This window comes from Lepidothrix coronata, unplaced genomic scaffold (assembly GCF_001604755.1).
Source record: "Lepidothrix coronata isolate B3197 unplaced genomic scaffold, Lepidothrix_coronata-1.0 Scaffold49, whole genome shotgun sequence".
In the NCBI taxonomy this organism is placed as follows: domain Eukaryota; kingdom Metazoa; phylum Chordata; class Aves; order Passeriformes; family Pipridae; genus Lepidothrix; species Lepidothrix coronata.
In genome coordinates, this window is record NW_016690229.1 from 265,321 (window position 1) to 292,746 (window position 27,426).

Genomic DNA, 27,426 nt, shown 5'->3' on the forward strand with positions numbered 1-27,426 from the left:
GGGAAAGAACAGGACACATCTAAATCATCTCCACCTTCAGGTACCTGTTTTCAGTCATCACAACAAATCCCACAAATGCTCATTGTAGTGTCAGCTTTGGCTCCCAGGACCAAGTACAGTTAAACCCACCTGACTGCTCCAGATCTCTGGGAAATGGTTTTGCTGCTTAAAGTGTTGGAAAACACAGAATTATTCCCTCCTTTACAACATCAGTGAGAACTGCACAGGTCAGTTTAGTTCTTGTAAAGTATCAAACAGTAGGAACTGGGATTTATGAGTCCCACTCATTGCTCTGATGAAGAACAGTTTTGTTGTCATCACAATTAGACTGCCCTCAGTAAATCCTCAGCTTGCCTTGCTCAGCTGTCTGTTCCCTGCACATGCCCACAGTGCAGGACTGGCTTGGCCAAACCAATCCCATCTTTGAATAACCTGATTTTTAGTTTTCCTGCTATCCAAACTACTTTTCCTTCCAAGCCAAGCCCAGCCTGTGCTCCTCCCTGTGGGAGTGGTCAGTCTTCCAGCACCACTGCTCTGCTGTCCCTCAGGCCACAGTGCTCCAGACACAGCTCTGGGGAGGGTTTTTAGAGGTGAAAGCAATTTCCATTCACTGAGTACAAAGGGATGGAAAAGGCAAGGAATTCACAATTTCCCTAGGATGGAGAACAAGCAAACCACTACAGTTCTATTTATAACTCTGTGTTCTACAACACTGAACAGGAACAACAAATTTCAGCCCAAGTTGGCTGTGCAGATTTTCAATATCCTTGAAGGACATCACTCTATTCAGTAAGTACTAAACAGGCTCCAGCAGGGCTGTGGAGCACTTGGAAAAACAAAGGAGAAAAAAAAAGGAATGAACACAGCAAGGTGAGATTTTCTAACCAGGAATGTAGCAGTTGCATGTAATAAAGCAAATATTTACATTAAGCACAATACAGCAATTTATTTAGATGCTTAAATGAAGAATACAAAGGGAAATAAAGATCACAAAATTATACATACTACAACAGTGTGTCATATATTAGATGGTATAAATGAATACACCTTGTTGGTGTTAACTAAAGATAAAACTAAATATCCAAACCCAGCACTTTGTCTCAGTGTGCTGCTTCAACACAATACACTTTTATACAGATCTAAAAGGTGTCAAAATTAGTAGCTGCAAACTTGTTTCTTGCATGTGATTTTTCTTTTTTAGCTTAAAAGATTTCAGAAAATGGCTCTGAAATACGTTTGTCATCAGTTGTCATGTCAAGGATATTCAGAACAAGAAAATTCTATAATACAACAGAGCCCAGATATATTTTTATGTTGCTGGCCTCTGGTTGGAGATTGTACAAGGTTATGTGCAAAAACTAAGTTTGTCAAAATTCATACTAGAGCAGTCTCAAGCTTTGCTAGGGAAACTAGATACAGCATTTATTACACAGCAGGGCAACACTAAAAAAGAGAAACAGATCTATGATGGGTACACAAGAACAGTTCCATAAGCTTCACTTGAATAGGTCTAAAAGACTGTACAAATATACATTTCAACTATTCAGAATGATACATGAAAAGTCCATTTCCCCAGAGTCTGCTATACAGGTGCACCGGGTCGCGGCCGCGCCGCCGAGAGGGGCATGTTGGAAAGACACAACTCAACATGGACAAGGTGAATAAAGGTTGGAAATGCAGATAAAATAAACCTCTGCTTTTCTCTGTGTGCATTCTGGAGCCACCAGTATATCCATTTCACATTAAGTTACTGTGCTCATCCCAGCAGGAATTCTCAAGCCAGAGTAGCCAAGAGCATCCGTCCAGGCCCACTGGGCCAGCAGTGGCCACCCCAGGCCAGGCCGAGCCCTGGGAGCAGTCCCAGCTGGGTGAAGCTGCGCAGTCCCACTGCAGGGGGTGTGGGGCAGTGCAGGCCGATGCCAGGCCGCTCACGCCTGCTGGCTGCTCAGCTCCACTCCGGGCAGGCTGCCGTGCATGGGCTCGGCCACGGCAGCCGCCACGCCCGCGAAGGGCTCCCCGTCCTCGCTGTCCATTGCGCTGCTCTGCCACTCCATCTGCTGACTGGACAGGCTCTCCTCCATCTCCGATGTGTTCTTCCACTGTGACTGGTCCTTAGACCAAAACTCTTCTACTTTTCCATAGGAACGATTCTTCCACTTTGACTGTTCTTCATCACTTTCGGATCCACCCCCTTTGGCCTCAACAGCTGGTTTACTGCTCCCAGCATCTTCACTTTGGGAGGATTCATCTGTCCACACTTCTGGTTTTACTTCTGATGTATTATCTTCAAAATCTGAGACCTGCTGGGAACCAGGCCCACTTTCAGACTGGGAAGCTCCGTCCTTCCATTCCACAGCATCATCCTGATCACCTTCGCTATCCGAAATGTCTCCTACCAGTTTTGTTGGTTCTTCAGCAGAAATAATCTCTTCATATTTAGAGCTTTCCTCTTGTTTTTGATCAGATTTCTCTGGAGACTGTAATGCATTTTCTTCCACGATTTCCTTGGATATGCTGTCCTCGGGGTTCTCCCCTGTGCCATCAGATGTGGGTTTCCCACCCACGTCAGAGACGCGCTGACCAAAGGGACTACGGCTTTCGTTGTATTCCTCGTCTATATTTTCATAACTGTCTGAGGAACTCTCATTGTCTTTTTCTAAGTTGATTTTTTTATCAACAGTCTTACTGGCATTGACTCTGGAGTTCTTTTCATCGTGGTTTTCGAACAGCCATTCAGCATCAAAATCCATTTCGTGTTTGACTTTGTTGAGCTCTTTCATGTTGAAGCCAAGCAGCACCCCGGGTTTGTACTTCTCACAGTCCCGAACACATTTCTTCCTTTTGTTACTGAAGTGAGAGGCGATATCAGATTTCCAGAGCCACAAACTGGCCGCCAGCTTTTCGATCTCTCTCCTCGTGGGGTAGGGTTGCTTATTGAAATATTTTGTAAGAAACGTTTTCCTGGCTTCATAGGAATCATCTTCGTGACCCTTGGGGTCCAGTGCGAGAACTACAGGTTCTTCAGGCTTCTCCTCAAAGCCAGAGGGGGAGTCCTCATCATCCATTTTCCTTTTCTTCATGAGTGGGAACTCCACGTGCTCGTAGGTGCGTTTCACCGGCGCCACGGCCGGGGACTGGCCGAGCCGGGACGTGCCCTTGTCCTGCCCATTCTGGGTCTTGCCCACCCCTCTGCAGTGCACCAGGTGCAGCGTTATGGTCGAGGCCGTCATGTTACTCGTGTACACCCCGAGGCAGTGGATGCACTTGTAGGTCAGCTTCTTCTCCACAGGGTGAACCGTCTGGATCACCTGATGCCTCTCCCGTAGGTGATGTGCAAGAGCATCAGAGATGGGTCCTTTTAGGATTGAAAAGCACAGAGGACACAGAGTTTTCCCCACATCTTTTTTGTACGGCACTGCTGCTTGTGGAGAACTTTTGACGGGTACGTCAGACTTCTCCTGGATTTTGGGCTGTGGTTTTGGCGGAATGGGGGGAGTGTTCTGAGCATGGTAAGCTACGGATTCAGCGGGAGCATCTCGCAGGTTGTAGGTGGTTACAAGGAGATGTATGTTCGTGTGACCGCCCTGCTGCAACGTCAAATCAAAGGTTAGAGTGGAATCAGTCTTAGGTCCCATTTCTTCGTCCACGTGAACCATTCTCATGTGAGCAGCCATCTTCTCCACGTCGTTGAAGGTGGAGCGGCAGTAGGGGCAGGACAGGCCATGGATCAGCATGTGGTTGAGCAGCGTGTCGGTGGGCAGGTAGCGGTTACAGTAGAGACATTTGCTAGTGAAGTTGTGGATCTTCATTATGTAGTTGGCGACCGCAGGCACCTTCTCAGCCTTGTGCTCCTTTTCAAAGTGGACACTGTACACGTTTTCAGGGAACAGCTCGTTGCAGATTGTACAGATTTTCCACTTCTGTGTGGATGATGTATTGACAGAGGAAGGACCTGTAGCAGCCACGGGGGATTTGGAGCCAGACTGGCCCAAAGCCCTGGTTGCTGCCTGTGACTGGGACAACGAGGTCTGTTTGAGCTGCGTCGAGGACAGCGAGGAGGAGTTGGCAGACTGCAGCGAGTACCTTGCTGAGGCCTGGGACCTCTGCTCCCCTCCAAGGGTGTAAGGCCTTCCGTTCCCACTCGCTGAAAACTGTTTCATGGTTTGTGACTGCTGGGAAAGAGAAACGGGCGCATTTCCACTGAGGCTGAGCCTCCCCCCCGGCTGCCCAACGTAACTCGGGGGCACTGATTTGACCCCGTAATTGTTCTGTTGTAGGTGAACATTTGACATCATATTCACTCCTGTGGAATTTAACGTAGGCTTTGGTATAGTGAGTCTGTTCATCATCTGCTGTGACGAGAGAGACCGGACACTTCCAGTGGAGAGGGCACCCATCCTCTGGGGGAGCCCCATAGGCTTTTTATCCTGGGGTTTTGGAGCTATGAGCATCAAAGGTTTAGACCTTGGAACCACGACATTAGTGTGACCTATCATTGCAGTGACCTGGTATCCGATCCGTTCATGGTCTTCGATCACGTGCTGCACTAAAGCTTCGTAGGATTTCGGCATGAAAAGGCATCGTTTGCAGTGGATCCCCCCCTCCTCTCGGGCACCGGAGCTCAACGGAACCGCACCATTGAGGGACTTTTCCCCTCCCTTCGCTATGTAAGGAGCAGCAACGTGCTGAAAATGTTCCCTGTAAATGTGCTTTCGAACGATCTCGTAGAGCGGGTCGCGGTAAGTGCACTTCTTACAGTAATAAACAGCTTGTTCCACACTGTCAGCCTGCTTGGGTTTAAGGCTCTCGTGTTTGTTTTTATCTTTGAAAGTGCTGATGCCTCCACTCGGTGTACTGGCATTGGGAGCATGGAATATTTTAATGTGCGTTTCCAAAGTCTTTTTGTCCGCGTTGAAGGTACAGTAGGGACAGTTGAGGAGAATCCTGTTCTCAAAGTCTTCGCTGTGAACATTCCGGAAGTGGCTTTTGTAGGCTGAAAAGAACTTCGAGGAGAATGGACATGCACTGCAGCAAAAGGGCTTTGTCCGATAGTCCTTGAACAGAGAACAGAGCACAAACTCAATAGTGAACGGCAGTTTTTAGGAAAACAACATCCACTAAATATTCCCAAAACAACGTTTCTAAACAATACTCGTGAGACCCCCTGCAACCATCCCAAACCTTTTGACTAATTTCTTCTCTCCCAGTTCTGGCCTCCTAAGAAGTTTATCATCTGAGCATACATGTGATGCGCCAGGAGGCCCCTCAAGAGTTTAACCATGACCTCAGCAGGCAGGGCTGACTCAGGAGCCTCTTTCCCACCAGTCACAAAAGAGCCTCTTCCCTGCAGCTGAGCTGCAACAAAAGGTTCCCCATAAGCTCATTTCTGGGGGAAAAGGCAAACAGGATTGTTTGAGGAGAATGAGACTGTATCCAGATGAGATACTTCCCACCTAAATCTGCCAAACTCCTAGAGATGTAAGATGGATCTATAACTTGAGCTATTTCAGTGTCTTTATCCATTACACACTTTAATATCAAAGATGGAATTCAAAACCTATTTTTTGGTGAACAAAAGGATTTCAGCTTACCAAGACACAGACTAAGGCTATGCAAGCCCTTAAAGCCACCAAGCCTTTTCATTTTGATCAAAGCACAAACCTTATTTTTAAATCAACCTCGACTCAGGAAAAAAATTTGAAAATTCCACCCTTGTAGTTTCCCTGCAGCTTTTCCCTTTGTTACATTTAATGCAGTGCCAATGCAGTTCTTGTCAACTGATGCACCACAAACCAAAGTTTCACTGGCCTTAGAGGTGGCCACGAGCAACCTGGCACTTCAGGGGAGGCAAGACATGGAATTCAAATAGTTACAAACATTCCTTGTGGGTGTCAGAACAAGTCCTGTGTGCTGAGACACACACAGATCACGTGAAGGAGCTGGAGACCTGCACTGTTCCTTTGCACAAGGAAGCAGGAAATCTGCCTCTGGGCACCTGCTGGAGCCTCAGACACCTGGAGGGCGGAAGACAGGCCACAGCAAACCAACTAACCAACACCTGCCTCCTTTTATATTACAATTTTTGTTCTGGATTAGCTAGAAAAAGGGACATCAGTGTATTTTATGGAACAGAGTAATAATGGGACATCTTCAGATTAACACTAAGAATCCATCCCAAGTCAGGTTCCCATTTCCTCTGAGAGCAATCCCTGACCTTTGACAAGAGGGATTGCTTTGTAGAGAGGATTCTGCCCTCAGTGCTGGGGTTACTCTGCACTGCACCATCAGGAGAGGCCACTGCAGCACACACAACTTGCTCTAACCAACATCAAGTATCATTTCCTCCTTCCACTTCTGGCTCAATTCAAATTTCCTTAATTACTGGCTCAGAAACACCTCAACAACAACAGTTCCAGTGTCACTGAGTTGCTGTACAGAACCAGGTACGTCCCAACCACATGTGGGATTACAGCTTCTGGAGCCCTTGGCTGTGGCTGTCAGGCACTGACAGTGACCATGCAAAGGGCAGCAGTGAGATGTGTTCAGTTCAACAACTTCTGAAAATGATGGAAACAGGGAATAAACCATCCAGGAAAGGTAAAAAACTTATCACTGACTGTATAAAACTGTTGATCTTTTGACAGGAAGGCTGGTGGAATTGTGCTAAGCATGGAAAGAAGTGGGAATGGGCTCTTGTGTGCAGTTGTTTGACTTGAGCAAGGTTTCTGGAGCCATCAGTTCTCCAGTACTGGCCACCCAGACTCCTGAGACACACCAGGATTGTAACTCAACACAAAAATGTCAGAACAAAGCACACACTTTTTGCTGTCCCTTGAGCTGCCAACACAGGATGAACCATGGGGAAAACTGCAGGAAAAGCTCTCGGCATGTTTGTGAAAGGCCCTTCAGCACGAACCACCTTCAGACTCACAGTGTCAACCCAAACTCTTACCAACCTGGTTTTTCGTAAGCGATGGGTCCCACAGTCCTACATCCTCCCATGTAGTGTTTTTCAAATAAAAGTCATTAGGTTCAAACTGCTTAAAATCCTGGAAAAGGGGAAGATGGGAAGAGAGGACAGAGAGTCAGAACCAAACACCTGGACCAAAACCCTAAGCAATCCCTGAGCATTCCCTGGATTCTCCCTGGGGGCTGCTGGCAAAGGGCACAGATCATTAACCCAAGGCAGTGGTGGTGTCACACCTCCTCAGAGGTGCAGAGCTGTGAATATTCTCTGCATCATAAAACACCTGAAGATCCATTTTCAGTACTCATCTCCTGATTAACCCAAGACTGTGGTTACATACTCATTTCAAAAGCAATCCTGGAGAAAAGTATTCCCAGACTCTGATGTTTGGGGGTTTTTGGTTGCTTGCTTGCTTTTTGGGGGATACTGGTGTGGTGTTTGTTTTGTTTGATTGGGTCTGTTTGAATTTAAATTAATTTCACACAGGAATTCAGATAAAATTTTTTAAAGCTGGACATGTGTGATGTCCAAGACACTCAATTCTTATTAAAAAAGTAACCTTATGAAGTACTTTGGCATGGAAGTCAGCAGCACAGAAGGACTCAAAAATAACATTTCCACTGAAATGAACATTGTCCCAGTTCAGAATTCTCCCCTTAAACGTGAGACTGGCCCAGCAAATTCTCCAAGCAGGAAGGACTGGCATTTCTTTCCCTTACACATCTCACTTCAGTGCTCTTCACAAGACACAGATAGAACAGCCAAAGCAATGGGTCATGTGCTGAGAGCTGCAAGGGGCTGTGGGGAACTGCCAAGGAAAGCTGCACTTGTGGGACAGCACTGATGGAGTCTGTCCAGGAGAGCAGCACAAACACCCTTCCCTTGTAGGAACTGACACAGTCATGAACCAGTTCTTTAACTTCTGACCTGCTGTAGCATGGACTGACCCATCCTCTGCCCCCCCAACATCCCACACTGCTCCCAGTTCCTGCAGCATTCCTGGGTGTTCAGTACCAGGTGCCACTTAATGATCCACCATAACCAAAGAGAACTCAGTGTCACCAAATCTGTCACACAGAGCCTCAGGTGTGTCTTGGCTCCACTAAACCTTCTAATAAGTGTTTACAGGTACATTTAACCTCAAGTTTTTAATGAGCACCTACTTTGTGTAGAACTTAAACAGGTCTAAAAATAACGTCACACCCCAAATCTCTCTCAGTGCCCCTACCTGCGGAGAATTTCAGCTCTAACTCTTGGGAGGTGCCATACTTACTTCTATATGTTCTTTACAGTATTCCAAACCAATGTCACTAAGGATTTTTTTCACAGTTTTCCGGGCCTTTCTTAAACTGCCAAGGTTGTTGACAGGAAGTTGGAACATAGTTTCTATTGAAAAAGAGAGTAAGAGAAAAGGTTTAAATCAAATGTGTTTTGTCTGACAGTGCTGCACTTTTAATTATTAGTAATTGTCTGTCTCATTTCCCCACAGAACTCGTATCAGAGCTGAACCTTTAACTAACAAACTATACATTCTGTCTGATTGTTCTTGGCTGAGCCTGCCCATAAGGCTGGAGAGGGCACTTTAACAAGGCAACAAACTGATGGAACAACTATTGCAGGACTTTCAGTGCATCTGGAAATAACTTATTTCTTTAGAGGGTTTGTCTTTACAAACCCTTAAGTTGAAGTACTTCAGAACTCAAGTTTCTCTCCTGTGCATACGTGTTCTAACTGATTTGAAAACTGGCAAGGTGAGCTCCAAGGGTTGTGTCAGCCTTATAACCCAGGTACCAGCATCTCTTCGGTGAGAAAGATGCCCCTTGCACTCAGCTTAGGTGGGGTGAGAAATTAATGCTGCTTCCTTCCTTTACTGCACTTAGAGCTTTAAGTGGCTGAAGCTGTTCAGCAAAGATCCTTCTATGAAGAGGGGCCCTGAGAGCTTGGCCAGAGACCTTCAGAGAGCAACCACTGGGGAAGTACAAGGGATGGCTTAAACCTCGGTGTGTACATGGAACTGTCAGCTACACAACAGGAGCTGCTCTTTTCCTCTACTCTCCCCATTCCCACCCCTCCTCCGGTATCAGGACTTCACTTGCAGCTCTAACACTGTCCAGGCCTCAGACACTCCCTCTGTGCAGGAGGGACCCCAACTGCTCAAACAGCGAGGGTGATTCATGTCGGCCTTGCAGAGCCTGCTCACTCTGGCCCAGGGAATTGTTTTAAATCCTCATGAAGGCCTGGGAAATAAGGTCTGATCCGAGTTTCTGACTTCTTGTTATTGTGAAAACTGACTCAGGCAAATCAGTTACTGAACCCTGAATTCGAGGTTATGGTTCTTTATCAGATTTCCTAATCAAATTCTGATTTATCCACATGGCCACTGCCTCTGACTTGTATTAAGAGCTATTTCTAAAGGCACACATGGCAGAGAAGTTTAAAAACCACTTTCAACATAGGTAAGATGTTGTGACTGTTCTGTGTGTGAGGCTCTGAGTAGGTTACTCCAGAGTTACAAGTTCCACTCTCTTTTCTCCCTGGCCTTGCCCACACGGGGTATCAGTTACTGTGTGAGCACCTCTGGGCAGAGGCTGCATCCTGTTATTTCTGCTATTGCTTAACATGCCTTTGGATCAAGTAAAATAAAAATAATACCATTTATGTCAAAGTACAAGCACATAAATGGTGGAAAATTTGAAACCAGTAATGGATATCTATCTCGCAAACAGGAATTTGTACTGAGAAATTGCTTTATCAAAAAAATTAAGACCACAAAGAGCACATTTATTTGTTTCAGGGCAATTCTACAATTAGTTTAGTTACTTCAACAAGTAGAACAAAAATCTCGTTGACTAAAAATAATTTTGCTTTAATTGTAAAAACAATGTCTAATACAGCCTAAAGTGAGCCAGGTCCATTTTAAAGACAGAAAGAGTAATTGAAAATATTTAACAACAGGGCTGAGGGTCACCAATGTCAGTTTTGTGAAACATTAGTAACAAATTGGTTTAAAAAGATTCAAACCAGATCTGACTTGTGTGATACTAGAACTTCATTAACAGGACACAAAAAATAGCACATAGTGCACAGAGCGGTTTTATCCTTAAAGAAATGAGAAGGAATATTAGAAAGGAAGTATGCTTCCTTAACAGTCTATTCCAACTCTTCCCTCACAGAACTGGAGCTATGGCTCTCAACTCTGAGCTACAATCAAGTCACACAAGTCTGCTTTCAAAGCAGAGCATGAATTTTTTTTTTCCCCAAACTCAAGAACAGCCATTTATTATAAGTTCTTGCTGCTGCAGGTCATAGAGCCAGAGTGAAAAATGTTAATGTAGCCAAGAAATGACTCGTGGCTCTACCAGCCCCTGCTCTCTGAAGGCAGTGGGATAATGTGGCTCTCTCTGGACTGCACTGGCTCAGTAACCTCAGGCACTACCTGCAGGCTCCAGTTTAATATAAAAAATTCTGTGTAGCAGCACAGTCAAGTGTGTTCAGGATTTGAATTAATATTTTCACGTGAATTTCAAATCCAAGGAGATAATGTCCTAGAAATTTTATTCCAGAAAAACCCAAGTGATTAGTATGAACTGCAGAAACAGCAGTGCATGAACCAGTCATGGGAAAGCTCCTGGCAAGCCCTGCTGCTTTCTCTAAAATCCAGGTCCCCACTTCAAGAACAAACTCCTTTTGCCTGCAAAGAAACCATTTCTGGTCTCACCCCAGTCAGTGCAGAGCTTGGCTTTGGGAAGTGATCACTTGTAAACTTGAGTCAGCCACAAGTCTCAAATAAAGTTTGTTATCAAATAAGTGATTTCAGCACAAAATGCCACTAAACTTCTTCACCAAAGGAATCAAATGCTTTATCTTAATTACTGAGTCCAAACACGCCTAATACACTGTGATACAGAAACCCAAAGAAAAAGCAAATTATTTAGAACTGCCTGAAAAGATCATCTCTGGTCTCTCTGCACCAACCTCTTGCCTCTGCCCTTTGCCTGCCTCAGTGAAGTCTTAACAAGACAAGAAACTCCAGGACCTTCCTTTCCCCTGCATCATAACAGAGGAGAAAATTAAATCTTCACATCTGAAACCTGAACTTTTACAGATCAGCTTTTAAAATCAACCAAGTTCTGCTTGATGGCTGAATCCAACTCACCTGATCTAACAAAAAACCTCATTCTCAAGCAAGCACAGTTCATTTGATTAAGGAAATTTCTGACTATTTAATCACAGTCAGTGGAGAGCCAGATATTATTGTAGTTTGTGACTACAAAAGCCGCTTTTAGCACCTCCCTTCATTTCTATTTAGAGCAGTACCCCAACTGTAATTGCACTGTACACAACCCTCTGCTGGCACCTCCTTGGCTGTGGACATGAAACCTGCTGGGATTGAGCAGCATCTCCAACCACCAGCCAGACACTAATGCTGTTCTGGAAACGAGGGATGCTTTGTCTGCCTGAGGTCCCTCCTGTCCCACAGCAAAAGGCTTTTCCTCTCCATCCATCCCTAACCTTGTCAAAGTAGGGGGGAAATGGTGTAACACCTTCAAATGCTCTCAGGAGCACTGGTGTGAATAGTCAGGAAAAAACCATCATTGCTGCTTAGTTTTAGGAACTTAACAGTGCAAATATCCCAAGAACAGGAAACCAGGACTTCTCATTTCTATGGCATGACAACACAGAAAGGAAACAAGGTCTAGCCCCAAATTAGCCACTGTAAAGCCACAGAGCATTTTTAACAAACCCCAAACTCTTCACTGCTTTTTTTTTAAAAAACAGATCTTAGCATTTAGACAGACTTTCAGTGACTTCCAACTCCAAATTACCTCTTCACCACTTGACTTACTAGCACTTCAAATTCCAGATGGAAACAATTGCAGTCTCTATTCTAAAAACACCCAGAATGTCTGACACATCCTCCTGTTACATTTCTGATTTTTAAACCAGTTTTAACATTTAATAAACTACCCTCACTGTACCAGCTTCAACTGGCCATGCAGTTCAGTCCTGACACATACCAGTTACCAAGGGACTGGAACCACTTAAGAGCTGAGTCAAAAGATGAATTTAAAAGATGACTGTGCAATTATTTGGAAAAATTACTGTAAAATACAGTAACTGCACGTCTGGTTTAGTCTTCTAGGTTGCAACAGTGAATGTTATGCTACATTTCTCTGTCAGGGCAAACAGCTCTGCCTTAGGAGGGGTGTCCTGATCTCACACCCAACGCTGCACTCCCACCTCACAGGAAGGTCTGCACTCAGAGCCAGGGGAGGGACCACCAGAGGGAAAAACACCCACATCCACCAAATTATCAGAGGGGATAAAAAAGAGAAAACTCCCACCTGTCTTTAGACCCCAAAAGATCTTTCTTATTTAGTGTAACTAAAATCTTAATTCTCCAGTGGGTCTTTTGTATCTTGGCCCTCAGCAGAGGAGCTGCTGTGCATCTGCTGCCTTTGATGCCCTCAGGTATCAGGTGTGGGGCTGTTCCAGCTCTCACTGATGAAAGGACTGATCTTCCCACGTGCAGCTTCACAGCACCCACAAGCCACAACACTGCTGAGATTCTGGGAAAGGTGCACCAGTGGCAGACAGCCTTTCTCCCTCAACTGAAATCCTCAGCCAGTATTCACAATCTGCCCACTGTGTTATTTGCAATTTTGGAGACTATTCAGGGTGCTCACTAGGCTGGGTTTATGTTTCAGCTTTGGTCCAGTGCAAGCAGCAAGCACAGTGTATTTCTAATGTCATGGTCTGCACAGTAAAACAGTGTTTTCAGCAAGAAATAAAGACTAAAGAACTAACCTGCAGGAAGACCTTGCTGTGCAAAGGCACCATGACAGCACCACTCTAGGTTTTCTAGAAAACCTACTCTAGGTTTCCTTCTCTTTGTGCTTAACTGGAAATGACACCATTTCCTGCCCACACAGGACACCTCCCATGACGAGCAAGCACAGAACGTGGGTGACCTGAACATTCTCTGAGGGAGAGTCTGCACCCAGCCAGGTTTGGAGAGAGCACTGCTGTGAAATGGCAGGTAAAAACCAGTTATGGAATTCCCCAAAAGCTGGACACAAACCCCCCAGCCCCCAGTGCATTTTATCCTGTTCAGGCATCCCAGACCTGTACGAGGACAGGGATCCTGAAGCTCTTCAGTGGCCACTGGCTCTTCCCAAGTGCCTGTTCATCACTGGCACAACCAAGCCAATGGAATTCTAGACTCTAATGGGACTAGAGGAATAACTGGGAAGTTCCTGTCTGGATATTTCATTTATTTCATTGAAAAGTGTCATGAACATAGTTCTAAGTTGATCTGAGTTCCCAGAGCAGAGCAGTTAGAAGAAGCAGTCAATCAAGAAAAGGAGAACTGCAAAAATTAACCTTTCCTAGTGAGTACTGAGTGAAAAATATGAATGAAAAAAGGAAGTGCAAACTTTTTTTACACACATTTAGCAATTTTCTTGATGTTCAGTTTCTTTTTACCAGCTGATCATTCCCAGTCCTACAATAAAAACCTCACAGGAACATAGAGGTAGAAAGCTGGAAACTCCATTTGAGAGCATTTTCCCTCACAATGAAATATATAAAGTTACTCATAATAAGCAGCATCTACCCCTCAGGGCACCCCTTATACACTAAGTTTATTTTTTCATAGAATCTTCACAGAACAGTTTGGGTTGGAAGGGACCTTAAAAGCCCATCCAGTGCCACCCCCTGCCATGGGCAGGGACACCTTCCACTATCCCAGGTTGCTCCAAGCCCCATCCAACCTGGCCTTGGACACTTCCAGGGATGGGGCAGCCACAGCTTCTCTGGGCAACCTGTGCCAGGGCCTCCTCACCCTCACAGAGAGGAATTTCTTCCTAATGTCTTCAAATTTCTTCTTTTCATCTCTTGAGCTGCTGCTTCTTAAAGGCATTCCATGAAATTCACACTTCCATACAACTTATGCTGAATAACTGACCTCAGAATAGATCTGTCCATGCAATTACAACTCTCTTAGGGACATTATTAAAAAAAAAATAATAAAGCATCAGTTTTACCTTCTCTTATGAGCACATAAGGTTGACCCTCCCTTTCCTAATGCTCTCATTTAATCCTATTATGAAGACTGAGAAAACCTGAAGTTTTGGGTGATCTGACTCCCAGCATTACCAATGGCACTGCTGAACAAAGCATTAGGTGTGAGCGTGTGTGCAAACAGGCAATTGGATAAGCAGTGTGTAAACCCAGCCTCTTCTGTCCCACTGTGACTGTTAGTTTACATCTCCACTCACATCAATCTTATTACAATCATCAGCAATGTAAGAACTCTAGTTCATTAAAGCAACATTTCTGCACATGCTTATAAACCAGAACTTCTCTTACTCTCTCTTTTCCCCTCTCCCCATCATCCTCTGCTGCCTCAAAGGTCCATCTTTTCGGTGCTCCTTCCCCCTCATCCTCCTCCTTTCTTTGCTGGTTCTTGGCCTTCTTGGTCCTTACCTCGCTCATTTTCCCTCTTCTCCTCTTCCCTGTGCCAATTCATAGCGTCCACATTCTTTCGTCGTTCTCTCTCATCCTGTCTCCACCGCTTCTTGATATCTTTGTCCTTAACTTGCTCATTTTCTCTCCTCTTCTCATCATCCCTGTGCCATTTTATTGTTTCAGTATTTTTCTGTGGTTCCACGCTTCTTTTGAGATAGTCTTGTCGCCTCCTCCTCTTTTTTAACATATCCCTTTCCCTGGCACGAGCCTGCTTTTCTTTCTGGGAAAGAAAAGCTTTACGGGGCATCATGAGCTGCTGCTGTACCTGCAATAATATCGTATCCATGGAATGACACACTATACATGCACCCAGCCAGGCACCAACACCAACACTCCAAAGGAGTCCAGACTTCGAATGCTAAGCCAGGACAATGCACTGCTTGTTCTCTCCCCTGCACAGCCCTGGGCTCGCTCCGTGTTGGATGAGGACAGGCACTGCCAGCTCCAGGCACCACCTCACCGGCCCCTCTGCAGCACCGGGAAGGGACCCACTGGAGCCCTCTGGAACGCCCTGGAGCCCCAGGCCTGAGCACTGAGATTTCTGTGCCCTCCTCACGACCCCTCCCACTGAGCTTTTAGCAGCCCCTCGGCATTGCTGCACCCAACTGAAGGAACAGGCTGCTAGGAGAGCTGGGAAGGAAACTTGGGAATGGTCAAACCTGTTTCCTCCCTTAGTGGAGAGCTGCACTGAACCAAACTTAAAGGTGCTAATTGATCTTTTCAGACCTCCATCTCCACCCAGTTTGGTTGAAAATGGCTCCCTCTTCTCTTGGCTGGGAAGAGGCATTAGGAGACAAGCCACAATCTGAAAAATTGTGTAAGCTTTGTTTCCTGGGGAAACCTGGCCAAAACATTAACTGCAGTTAATGAAATAAGTCCTGACTCATCTACTCAGACTTCCTCCAAGTATGTTATGTCTTGCTAATCACAAGAACAAAGGGAAAAAAATGAGACTATTTACTTGGAGTTTCTGCTGACAGCATTCCCCAGGAGTGGGGCTTCTTGGGTTTGGGGTTTTGAGGTTTGAGTTTCTTGGTTTTAAAGAGGTGCCAATGCAGATTACACTTAACAAAAGGTTTTACTTTTGGTTATTCTCTGTATTCACCCAACACATTCATATCTTCAAATGTAACAATGTTAATACCTGCGATTTTGAAATCGTGGAGAACAAAACAGACCCCAGGAAGAAGTTATATCATTACGAACAACCTTTAAATTCCTTTGTGTACACACTGAGCAATGCTTCAGCAATGACAAACTGCAATTGTGGCCCAGGTTTGAGGGTTTTTTGGGTTTGTTTTGGTTGGGCTTTTTTGTTTAACTTTTGTTTAGAAGAGAGATTTGCAGAGGTCTAATCAAAATGAAAACTGCAGAAAAGGACAAAATTACTAGATTAGAATACTTAAGCAAAGCCCAAAACAAAATGAAACAAATGTACTTTTAAAATTTAGCTACCTTTTGGAAAGCACTTGTTCCCAGCATGCAATACTCCATCTTTTTCCTACAGAAAAAGCAATGTTTCAAACCCTTATTCTAAAAGCTGTTCCTTTCCCCTACATAAATACCCCACCCCACACACTTAAACCCTCTCCTCCGGTCCATTGCCTTTGTTAGCTCTGTATCATGATCCCATGGTTTTCATTCCAATAATTCAACCCCAAATTTCTTAATATCCATAATACTAAAAGGGAAGGGCTGCAGCAGAGTCAAACACCATAATCAAAAAAATGCATGCAGTTTGGCAACACATTAGTACAGAAAATTCAGATTATGCTCCAAATTACTTCATTAAAAGGTGTAGGTAGCTCTCTACCAGACAGCCTCAGTTTAGGTATTAAATATTTGGGAATAACAGTTGGCATTAAAATCAGAAAGCAACGAGAACCCAGGATCAACATCCTCAGTGCAACCCAGACACTGCAAACCTTCACCAGGGTTTCACTTCTCTGTGGGCTGGGTGCCAGGACATTACTGGTGTTTACTCGAGCAAACTTAACTCATTCACTTTTAAACGTACATTATCTTTACAATTTGATCAGTAACCTGATTCAATTCCAATAACAGCATGAATTAAATTGGAAGTAAAACACACGTCATGCAAATTATTCTCCCCTCTCCCCCACCCAAGGCAAGTACCAACATTTAAATTTGTCATTTAAAAAAAAACACCTTCTGAGACTAATTGTTATATTTTCTTTCATTTGTTTGTTTTGTTGGTGGGGTTTTTTCCCCCTTTGGCTTAACTTTTCACAGTATTCTTCCCTCCCCTCCCTTTATACAGCCCACTTTGACAGACCAAGCTATAGACAAATGATAGAAAATATCTTAATAAAGAGCATTTCAGCTGAATTTCCAAAATTAAACATTTCAATTGAGATTCAAATATGTAATGGCAGATTCCAAGGAATAACTTTAAAGGACATCCAACTTGAATTAAGTATCTTTGAACTTCCCTACCCCAATTCAGAGGTTTTTCCCCCAGTTAGCATGGCATTACTTCAGGCAGGCCGGTCATTTCCCTTGCAGTCAGAACCAGCTTTCACTTTTACTTCTGATGGTTTTAAACCAACAGAGGAGAGAAAATTTTAACCCAGGAAACTAATTAATCTGCAGTGAAGCTGCCAGACTGATTGAGCCCAAAACCACCACCCCTCAATTTCTCTGGAGTTCAAGCTGGTGTTCCTTTTAAGTTCAAAACATCCAAACCTCAGAAGCAAACAGTCAAAACTATCCTTTCTACTATTTTTTGCCCATACTTTGTCAAATGAAAATCTCAACTCTTCCCCATCTATTCAGTACATATGATGAAGTATTTACCTCCAAAATTGATGGTGCTTGGGCGTCTCAGACTCATTGGACAAGTTTCCTGCAAAAGCCTCCCAACCCAACTCTCTTGCAGGCCGCCCGCTCAGGGGGATGTTGACCCTACTGGGGGAGCCCCCAGCCCGGGCACAGGAGGAGGATCATGTCCTGCTGTACAAAACAAAGTGGTAAAGACAAAGGTAAGAGATGTGATAAGGGCAATCTCACATTGATAATGAGCCATCAGTGCTCCTTCCAAACCACAGTGCTGTAGCTTAAATAGCAGATTGTGCTGGGTGGTGCTGCCTGAGGAACCGAGAAGTGCTCAGAGTGCAGTTCAGGCACCCAGTGCACAAGTCCAGCAGTGAACAGAGTGGGAATGCTCCTCCTCACACTCCAGCCAACCTTCTGGCTGAGGGGTTCAGAGCTGTTTGCACTGCCCTGAGCTCTCAGCACCACCCAGCTCACAGCTGCACCCTGAGGGACACAGTGAACACCCACAGCAACAGCACTGCCCTGAGCACTCAGCACCACCCCCAGCTGCACCCTGCAGGGCTGAGGGACACTGAAGCACCCACAGCAACAGCACTGCCTTGGGCAGCTCATTCTTCCTGCAAGGGTCCATACAAACAGGCCCCACCTTCAATGACCAGACTATGGGACATCAAACAGGTGTCAGTCACAGCCCTGGGGACACACATTCCTTTGGGAAGGAATTTAATTCAGATCAGAACTCAATTACATTGCTAGGAGGAGAATGGGAAGTTTTGGGGAATGGCATGTAAATGATCACACTTCTGCTGGAAGACTGATCCCTCTTCAACTCCCATCAGCTATGGACAGAAACTCAGTTTTGAACAGACTGGAAACACAAGACACAACAGCAGCACCACGAAATCTGGAACAGCCAAATCTAAAGTTCATAAAAGCAAAACTTGTTGAGTCATTTAGAATTACTTTGCCAAGGCATAAAGCAAAATAAATTGTTAGATTTTAATCTCTTCATTATTCAGACAGAACAGCCACAGCTGAAAGTACAGATTGCTTTCTTTGGCAAGTACAGTTCCAACACAAGACACTAAAACGTTTTAAGAAATTAAAAAAGACAAAATTCTTAAAATGCTTCACACTGAGGCAAAACTGAATATTGCATCTGCTTTAACAAGAGCACCAGCCATACCTTCAGACAGGTAAGGATGGATGATGGGTGGTTGTTTCATACTGAAGTATTTTCTAACTAGAAGGTAACCTAGTGCCCACGTGCCTCTAGGAAGCCCAAATTACCTCTCTCCCATGGAATCCTCCCTGCAGAAAGCACACTTGTGGGTGAGGACCCATCAGCCTTGAGAGCAGATCAGTGACAATTAGTTTATCAGGCTGATGATGCTGAGCTCAGGGAAGCACTTCATCCCATGCTGGGTCTCCACAGACTGAGTATCATTGCCCTGCACTGTGTTGCTGACAAGGATCCCCAAGCATCTGGCATTTCTGACTCTATATAATCCAAATTTCTTTTATTTTAGCCCTTATTTTGCCAGTATTTTATCTAACAGCCCAACACAGGAGCAAACATCAGAGCTGGCTGCAGCTCTAAGATCCTGGGTGAGATGAAACAAGACTTGGTTTCTTGATACTGTGCTTTTTATCTCCCTATTCCAACTGCTTTTAGAATAAGGCAACTTTAAACAATTTGCCCAGCTAACTACATTTAATAACATGCTCTAAAAGGCAGCCATGAAACAGATTTGCAAAGAAGCCTGGTAGTGCAACACTGAGTGAAATCTCTTAAAATACAAGAAAAATATGCAAGAAAATGAACCTGTGGTTCCCACAGCAACAGAAAAGCTGCCTCCCTGTGTATGCAGGTTAAATGGTGCTGTGTGGAATGATGGTGTGTAACACTCTATATTCACATGAGGACAAGGATGGCCTGTCCCTGGGACTCTGGGACATGACAGTTCCAGGACAGCTGAGCAAGGAAGAATGAGAGCCAGGAAGCAGAAAGGTGTCTCAGGGAAAAGCGAGCAAGTCAAAAACACCAGGAGTAGAAATACCAGGGAGTACAGAGAAGTTGAAAGAACTGAAGCTACTAAAAACTCCCTTGAAAAGGTGAGAGTTGCAATTAAATCTCTCTCCTCCCTGCACTGAGTGACTGAAGAGTCAGCTCCCGACACATCTATCGCTGCCTGACTTTGAGCATTTTCACTTTCTTCCCTTGGACTCTTCCCTTTTCACATTATTTAAGCATTTCTGGCCTAGTTTTCTGAGGGCCGTGCACCCACACTCCTGTGAAGGTAATGAGATTTGCAGTTTAACAGCACATCTGAAATGCCAGACAACTCAGGGCTCATTTTTCCAATCCACTATAATCCTGGAGGGAGAGTGTTTTGTAACAGCAACATTTTGAACTGAGAGCACCTCCTCTCAGCCACTGCAGCTGGAAGGTCCTGCCCAGGGAACAGGATGGTCCTGCAGCTTCCAACACACCCCAGCTCCAGTGGGGATGCACAGCTCCAGGTCAGACACAGCACTTCAGTTCAACCTTAAGCAAATGAGCCCCAGCCCTTCAGCTTGTTCCTATATCCAAGGTCCTTTAACCCACATCTACACCCAAAACAGGACTTATTGAAAAGACGTGAAAAAACAACCCCCAAATCAAACCCTGAGGAAAAACCTGACGTTGTTTTAAAACTAAGACACCTGGAACTGAAGGCAATCAACAACTGCAAGTTGCTACCAGGTCAAAGCACTGCCAAACTCAAGCAGCACTGTGCACGTGACACCAGCTCCCACTCACAGACAAACACACTATTTCTTAAAAGACCCTTTGTCAAAAGGAAACACTTAAAGAACATTTCAGAGATTAAATCAGCTACCTCCAAAAAAAATTCAAGCTGTGTGTCAAACCAAAAGGACCATTTCACACCCCTTCTCCTGACATCCCATGTAAACATGGCTTCAGGAGAGGAGATGAGTCCATCTAAAGTGTGGTACTAAAACACTCCCATCTTATCCTCTGGAGGAAATTCTGAGCCTAAATCTTTACTGTGCTGTTTCAATGGCTATAGGCAATTTTCAGCAAGGGTTCATGAAACTCTGGTTTACATCTCTTTTTTGGTGCTTGCTGTGTCCCTTCAGCTCTTGCACTAAGGTTTCCCAACTTGTCATCACAGGAGAAACTTCATGGAAGACAGCTGGAGTGAAAGGAATTGATAAGGCTGATGTGCCTGTCTCCATTCATTCTTTATTTAAAGGTTAAAAGCCCACCTTCTGCAGTCCAGCAGACAGGGATCTCCTAAGTCATTCACACACTTCTCATTCTTGCTCAATTTCTGGAATTTTCCACTGGAGCCCGAAGCTCCATCTGGTGGGTGTGGACACTCACTGCAAAACTGAGAGGGAATTAACTGTTTCCTCATCCACTTCTGTTCAGGAGGAGTCCTGGGCACTGTGGCACCTCTGTGCCCCACTGTGAAATCCAAAATGGTCACATTTCGATTGCTCTGGGAACCACAACTCCTCATTTCTGCTCCTGATGAACAACTTGCTTCCCTACACTCTGCTGGGAGCTCCTCCTGGGTTTTCTGATTTAGGTGACATAGGCTGAGGTGTGTCAAAGGATGTGCTGTTGCTAAATCTGAGTGTTTTCTGAGGGATCTTTTGAACACACATGACAAAGCCCACATCAACACCAGCAATCTACTGCACTCTGAGAAGCAGTTTGAAATTGTGTCCATTCTCCAGGGCACAGGAAATCTTGAATTAGAGGCACTTGCAGCTCAAGAATTAGGCTTGCACAACTACTGCCATCTTAAAGGATATTTTTGTGCCTGTCCAAGACCTCCAAAGATAAATGTTTATATGCATACAGACATGTGCAGTGAAATCAAGATGCAACACACATACTTAATAGGAGAGCCTGGCTTGTTTAGGGCTATTTCTAAAAGATTTGGGTGTGAAATGCAGCAAAGCCTGCACATCTTGCTGAAATTTGAAATCGAGAGTGGAGATCATTGAAGCACAAAGGATATTATTTGCTTACATCATGATATCCACACTTCAGTGATCAGGAAAAAAGGCTGCATGAATATGCTCTACAATTGCAAAATAATCCTCATCTAGATTGTAGCTAAGCATGAACAATCCCAGAATAAAAATTATTTTGGAAATAGAAGAATGGTTAACGAATGAGCAGTTACTATTTAAATTAAATCAAGAATCACCTTAAAATTTTCAATGCAAAGCTCGCAAAAACATTTGTCTAATTAAACAAAGCGGCACAGAAGTCGCTGTAAAATGTGCAGGAACAAAGCAAATAATCAATATACATGTAATTTATGACTGGATTACACTGACTGTGAAACTGCAGCCAGATTAGACTGCAAGGGAAAAGGGTCCCCAGCCCTGTGTGTCATGTTTCCTGACATCACCACTGTGTCAGCAGCCAGAGCAGAGCCCCATCCAGCTGAAAAGGAGTGGTCTGGGCGCAGAGCAGCTCCTTCACTCACCACACACAAGTGCTGGGCCTGGGCCAAGCCCCAGGGCAGCAGGAACAGGGCTCATGGCAGCACAGACACACACAGGTATTTACATCAGGAGGGAAGTGCAGCCTTGGTGTGTCCTGCCCAGCAGAGGCACGGCCTGTGTGGAGGGGCAGAGCAGCCCAGGCACAATGGAGCACACAAATACTTTCACAGGCTCATCCAAAGCCCTGCCAATCCGTGCTTTCTCAGACAGCAGATACATCAGCTATTGAAGGGATCTCGCCAACTGGCTGCATTGAGTATTTAAAGTGTAAAAATAGTCAGGGAAGGAGGCTGGTGCCGATTGTTTTTCCTCTGCCTCACACTTCACACACACGACGCACAAATGCTGGCATTACAAGATTGGGTAAAGTCTGTAAAGAAGAGCTTAAAATCAGTCTTACCACTTCACATTTCTTACCTCTTTCCCTTTCTGTCTAAGCATAGCTCCCAAGTGCTCCAGCCCCTGCCTACATTCCAGTGTTAATCCACCTCAGCTACTGCTGTCCTCCAGCTGACTCAGGAACCTTCCACAGGCAAGGCCTTCAGAGCAGCAGCAGCAATGGGGAAACAAAACAGAACAGAACATCACAAACTTGAGTTGGACCAGTTAGGAAGGAAAAAAAGCATTTTAAGACCATTATCTTGCCCACTTAGATTCCAAGAGCCATTTTGTCCCCTCACTGTTGCTGCTATGAATCTGCATCACCAACAGCTCCCTTGGCCCAGCTGCAGCACCAGCACAAACTACCAGAGTCACAGCAGAGATCAGTGCACAGGAGAGGTGACACGGGGTGAAAGGGAGCACTGCTGGGGGCTGGGACAGAGGAGGGGAGCTGGGGCAGGGAAGAGACAGCAAACTGAAGCCAGAGCAGGCCCTTCCCTCCACCTGAGGGGCTGGATGGGCTGAGTGCTTCTTCAGGGGACAGCTGCTCACACAGCTGCTTACTTTCTAATTCTTATAAATTGTTTTAGACACTACTCCAGAAGTAGATATTAAATCAAACATTTGGCAACATGATCTGGATACACCTGCAGGTGTGGGGTGTTCACAGGGTCAGCTACACAGGCATAGGCCAACAGTCACTGTCATTTTTCATCAAAATAATCTTTAATGCCTCCTTAAAAAACCCCAACAACTAAGGATATAAATGGTGGCGACTGTAAGTGACTCACTGCAGAAAAAATGATATTTACTCCATTCTTACTCAAAACCATCAACTGCCACACACATTCAAGAGCACTACTGTGAGATCACAGACACTAAATTCAAGCCTCCTGTTTGCCTTTTGAGAGCTGCAGTGAAGCTCTGAACAATGCAGCTCTTGCCTTGAGGCATATGGCCCTCAGGTAGATAAATAAGAGCTACACCCTCTCAAAAAATGTCTTTATTCAAATCTAGAACGTGTATTTGATTTTTAAACCAGATCTAAGTTCTTCCTGAAAGCTCAAAAGGAATAGGGCAATTTGGCCATCCTGCCTAGGAAAGCCAGGGCACTCCTCCCCAGTGTATCAGCTGAGGCAAAACACACCTTCCACATATGCAGAAGGTATAGGATTTCTTTTTGAGAAAACTAAATTAACATGAACAAGAGTTCTTTTCGTTCTAGTGCACATACAGATTCAGACCAGCACCTCTCATTCTCATCTCCATCTCTTACACTATTAAGAACACACTTCTATCAGCAGATCTACTTGTATGGGCAGGACTACCTCCACATTAACAATTATCCTGTTACAATTATGCTCATAGAAACCATATCCTAAATACCTATATAGATATAAATCTAGGCAGAGCAGATCTTGACTTACTATAATGAAAAACTCCTGTGCTGCTTGTTCAGATGCAGGCCAGTATAGTCAGCTGCTGGCTTTTTAAACAAGCATGTTACAAGCACCTTAGAAAACACAACCCCAGTAAATGCAGCATGGTTAATACAAAACCTCAGCTGAACTATGATTTAAAAAAATTCCCCATTTTTTCCCCTGCAGATAAAGCAGCTCCAGTGACACCTGTGACACACTGAGCAGCTGCAGCCCTGTACCTGTTCCCTGCCTCTCCTGACACCCAAGCCCCACACACTTACACTGGTCCTCCTCAGATCTGACACTGGTTTGTTCATTCCCAACCTAAACCAACTTCGAGTAGTGGAGCAAAGACAACTTTCCCTTCCTGAAAACACCACCCCACAAAACACGCCCCAATAAGTTTCCTACAAAGCTGCTAAATCTGATTTGCAGCCACCTCAAAATAAACACATTAACCCAGGAGCACTGCCTTTGCTGCACAAAACCATTTGTTTCAATTGCTTTCTTTGCATCAATCAAATCAGCTGCCATCTTAATAAGAAGCTATAAAATATACATTTGGACTGTATGACTTCTGACTACTGATAAGATTCTGATATGTTTCTGTATTCCAGGAATGCTACGGTAAACTTTCACATTTGCTTTCAGTGTTTACTGTTATTATGGAGTGGTAAAGCTGGGTTGGGAATAATCTTCCATTATTCCCTCTGCAGTGTGTGAGCACAGCTCACCTTCCCCAGAACACGGGAACACACTCACCTACGATCTACCAGCGATTCAGTCACGGCACAGGGAGTTTGGGACGCACCCAACAAATGAGGTTTTATACTATTAATGCTTAATTAAAATGCTGTTGCAATATAACCCTGTCAGTGACACGCACCAGCTCTGGAAATGCTCATGGGCACCTTCTGACAACTGGTAACTTCTACCCTGCACACACAGAAACACCATGAAGTTCTTCACCTCCTCCTGAGGAGCACACACACCTTCCTAGGTGTGGTGATTGTGCAGCTGATGGTTAATGCTGCAGGGCAGGAACTTCCCAAACCAGCCAAGAAGCTCCTCTCCTGTGAAGGCTTTTCATTCCTAAGCACTGTGAGCAGCAGACACTTGTCTGTCCTACCTACAAGCAAACCAGCCACCTTTCACCCTCCTCATCTCCCACACTTCCAAAGCATCTCCCTCCTACACCTGAACACAAGTGAGCTTACAAACTCTTCATGACAACAGAGTTTGAAGCATAAAGAGTGGTAACCTAAGGAGATACTTTCTACGAACCTGTCTGATGGATCATCACTTCAAATTCAAAACAAAACAAGATTGTTTTAAATAGTGGGGCACAAAAAACATATCAGTTTGCAATAATCTCAGAGCTGTTCCCAGACACTGGGAGCAACTCACTTCTGTTGGAGACCAAAAAATAATTCTTATGAGCTAATTAAAAATGATATTGATTTGAGTAAAGGGCAACATACTAGAAAAGAAAAAGTACAAAGCCATTTAACTTAGTTTTACTTTTGAAAAACAAGTTATTTGTCGTGTGAAGTTTAAGTACGTGCTGTAATAATCTTCAGAAAAGTTAACCATTATGTTACCATTAGGTAACCCATCAGCATCTGGTGCAATTCTTTTAACAACAGGGTGTTCCTCTGGTGTTGTCTCTGGCGAATGTTTGAAGATTTCAGCACATATCATGGTACATGTCCATGTGCTGACAGCAAACTACTGCCCAACATCTGCAAATGCATATCTGCACAGGAACCAAGCCTGGGTTTGGTTTGTTATTAGAAGCACAAAAAAAAAAATCCCCTGCTTTTCTGTTTCTCAAGGAGGTTGGTCCATCTTTCTCACCTAGAAGGATGACAACTTGTGATTATGAGTTGCCAGAGTCCTCAAATGAAAGTTTTCCTGAGACCCTGCAGGAGGAAGCAGTGCTGGGGCACACACAGCTGAGCCACAGCAGTCAGCTAAGGTCGGTCCGTGCTACCCTGACAGGCAGCAGTGCTGTGTCTCCATTAGCTCACACCCTGCACCTCCAACAGAAACAGAAAATAGGCGTAAAAATAAATAAAAACATCGCCAGCAAAAAAAACCCCCAACATAAGAAAAAGGGGTGCAGGAATAAAAACCTCTTTCACACCTACCAAACGCCTCAAATACACCCAATAAACAACGAACGACAACACCTCCAGGTACGGGGGCTCTGCCCCGCGGCCCCAGACAAAGCCCCCCGAGGCTCGAGGAACGCCCCGCGCCGCGGGCTGGGGGCTGCAGCCACGTGCCCGAGGGCTCAGCGAGCGAACCAACCGCGAGGCCCGTCCGGCCGTGACACGGCCCGCGCCCGGTGCCCCCGTTCCTGCCACCCCCCGGTCCCGGGGCCCCCCCGGTGCCCCCCCCGCCGCAGCGGGGCCCGGCGCGCAGGGCGCCCCCTGGCGGTGCCGCCGTGCAGCGCCCCGGCCTGGCTGCGGTGGATCGGGGGGGCCCGAGTGTCCCCCGCGGGCACGGCCGGGGGCACCGGGGCTGGGGGCACCCCCGCACCGCGCACCCCGCGGGGCTTGCTTTGGGACCCCCGCGGGCTGCAGCCGCCGCGGGCAAGGGGTGCGCGACACGGGGGTGTCTCCCCGGTGCGGTGCGAGGCTCCGGGGGTGGGTTCCCCGCCTTTGTCTGCGGAGCGGTGTCGGTAACTGTAGCCCGGGGCAGGGGCGGGTGAGGCAGCGCCGCTCCATCCCGCGGCTGCGGCTCGGGATGGCAGCGGCGGATCCCGCCTTTTCCCGCGGGCACGGACCCCTCGGCTGCTCCCATTCATCGCATCTAGCTCCGCTCAGCACCGGTGCAGCCGCACCCCGGGATGCTGGCCCGGCTGGCGCTGGCGCTGCCGCTGCCCCGGGACGCGGCCGTGCGGGGAAGGGAGGCGGCCGGGCTGGCGGCGGGGCGAGAGCAGCGCCCGGTGCCCGCAGCCGCCGGGGCTCCTCAACATGTGTGCGGTGGGGAGGGGCCGCCGCCAGCCCCGCAGCCGGCGCGGCGGGCAGGGCGCGGGATGCCCGCGGGAGGAGGAGGAGGAGGGAGGCAGGGAGGGGGCGGGCGGGCGCTGCCCCCGCCCGGGTCGCCCCGCGGACCCGCGCTCGCACCTACCTGAGCGGGCTGTCCTCGCAGCGAGGGCGGGCTGGGGGGGACGCCGGACCCTCCCCGGCGCCGCCCGGTCCCGAGGCGGGCGGGCGGGCGGAGCGGAGCCGGCGGCGGCGCGGGGGAGACAAAGGGGGGGATGTTGGGGGGGGGCAGTGTGCGGGGCGGGCGGTGCGGGGCGGCCTCGGGGGCGGGAGCGGCGGGCACTGGTCCGGGGGCGCGGGGCGGGGGCGCGGGCGGCAGGCGGGGGCAGCGCCCGGGCCCCTCAGACAATACAGCCGGGTCCCGCTGCCCACAGCTGCCCGGGCCAAGATGGCGGCCGAGAAAGAGCGGAAGTGACGCCAGCCCCTCATTAGCATACGGGACTCATTGTCCGGCGGGAGGGGAGGGGGCCGCGCCCCGGGGGGGGCGGGGGAGCCCCGGGGGTCCCGATGGGGCCGGACCCGCCGCGCCCGCCCCACCGGGCGTTGACACGGCCCCGCCGCGGGGGGGCCCCCGCGGGGCGCGGCAGGGCGGCTGCGGCCATGGCGGCGGCGGCGGCGGCGGCGGGATCTACCCCGGCCCCGCTAGGAGGCGCCGCGCCCTGCGGCTGGTCCGGCGCGGGGATCCCTCCGCCGCGCCCCCGGCCGGGACTACTTCCCGTCCTGAGGGGCCGCCGCCGCCGGGGCG

General features: G+C 46.8%; 1 protein-coding gene across 6 annotated transcripts; it reads right to left on the reverse strand.

Moving 5' to 3' along the window:
• Positions 1-920: 920 nt before the first annotated feature.
• Positions 921-26,841, reverse strand: ADNP (activity dependent neuroprotector homeobox). Of its 6 annotated transcripts, none has more exons than XM_017815284.1 (8): positions 26,767-26,841; positions 22,244-22,365; positions 17,315-17,470; positions 15,953-15,998; positions 14,456-14,762; positions 8,241-8,353; positions 6,957-7,049; positions 921-5,054 (listed from the first exon to the last, which is right to left on the reverse strand). In XM_017815284.1, the coding sequence occupies exons 4-8, from the start codon at positions 15,989-15,991 to the stop codon at positions 1,929-1,931; spliced, it is 3,678 nt and encodes a 1,225-aa protein (XP_017670773.1). In that variant the 5' UTR covers positions 15,992-15,998; positions 17,315-17,470; positions 22,244-22,365; positions 26,767-26,841; the 3' UTR covers positions 921-1,928. The 6 variants fall into 6 exon arrangements, with proteins under 6 accessions (XP_017670773.1, XP_017670774.1, XP_017670772.1 ...); XM_017815285.1 differs by lacking the exon at positions 26,767-26,841 and adding an exon at positions 25,486-25,666 and having other exon boundaries at positions 17,315-17,467; XM_017815283.1 differs by lacking the exon at positions 26,767-26,841 and adding an exon at positions 25,486-25,666.
• Between the last annotated feature and the right edge of the window lie 585 nt (positions 26,842-27,426).

Excerpts from the sequence above, each read along its gene's own strand:
- ADNP (XM_017815284.1), bottom strand. The coding sequence starts at position 15,991 with ATGGAGTATTGCATGCTGGGAACAAGTGCTTTCCAAAAG. Across the intron at positions 14,763-15,952 it reads GAACAAGTGCTTTCCAAAAG|GTACAGCAGCAGCTCATGAT; the intron begins GTAGCTAAATTT and ends ATATTATTGCAG. Across the intron at positions 5,055-6,956 it reads CATCGCTTACGAAAAACCAG|GACTATCGGACAAAGCCCTT; the intron begins GTTGGTAAGAGT and ends TCTCTGTTCAAG.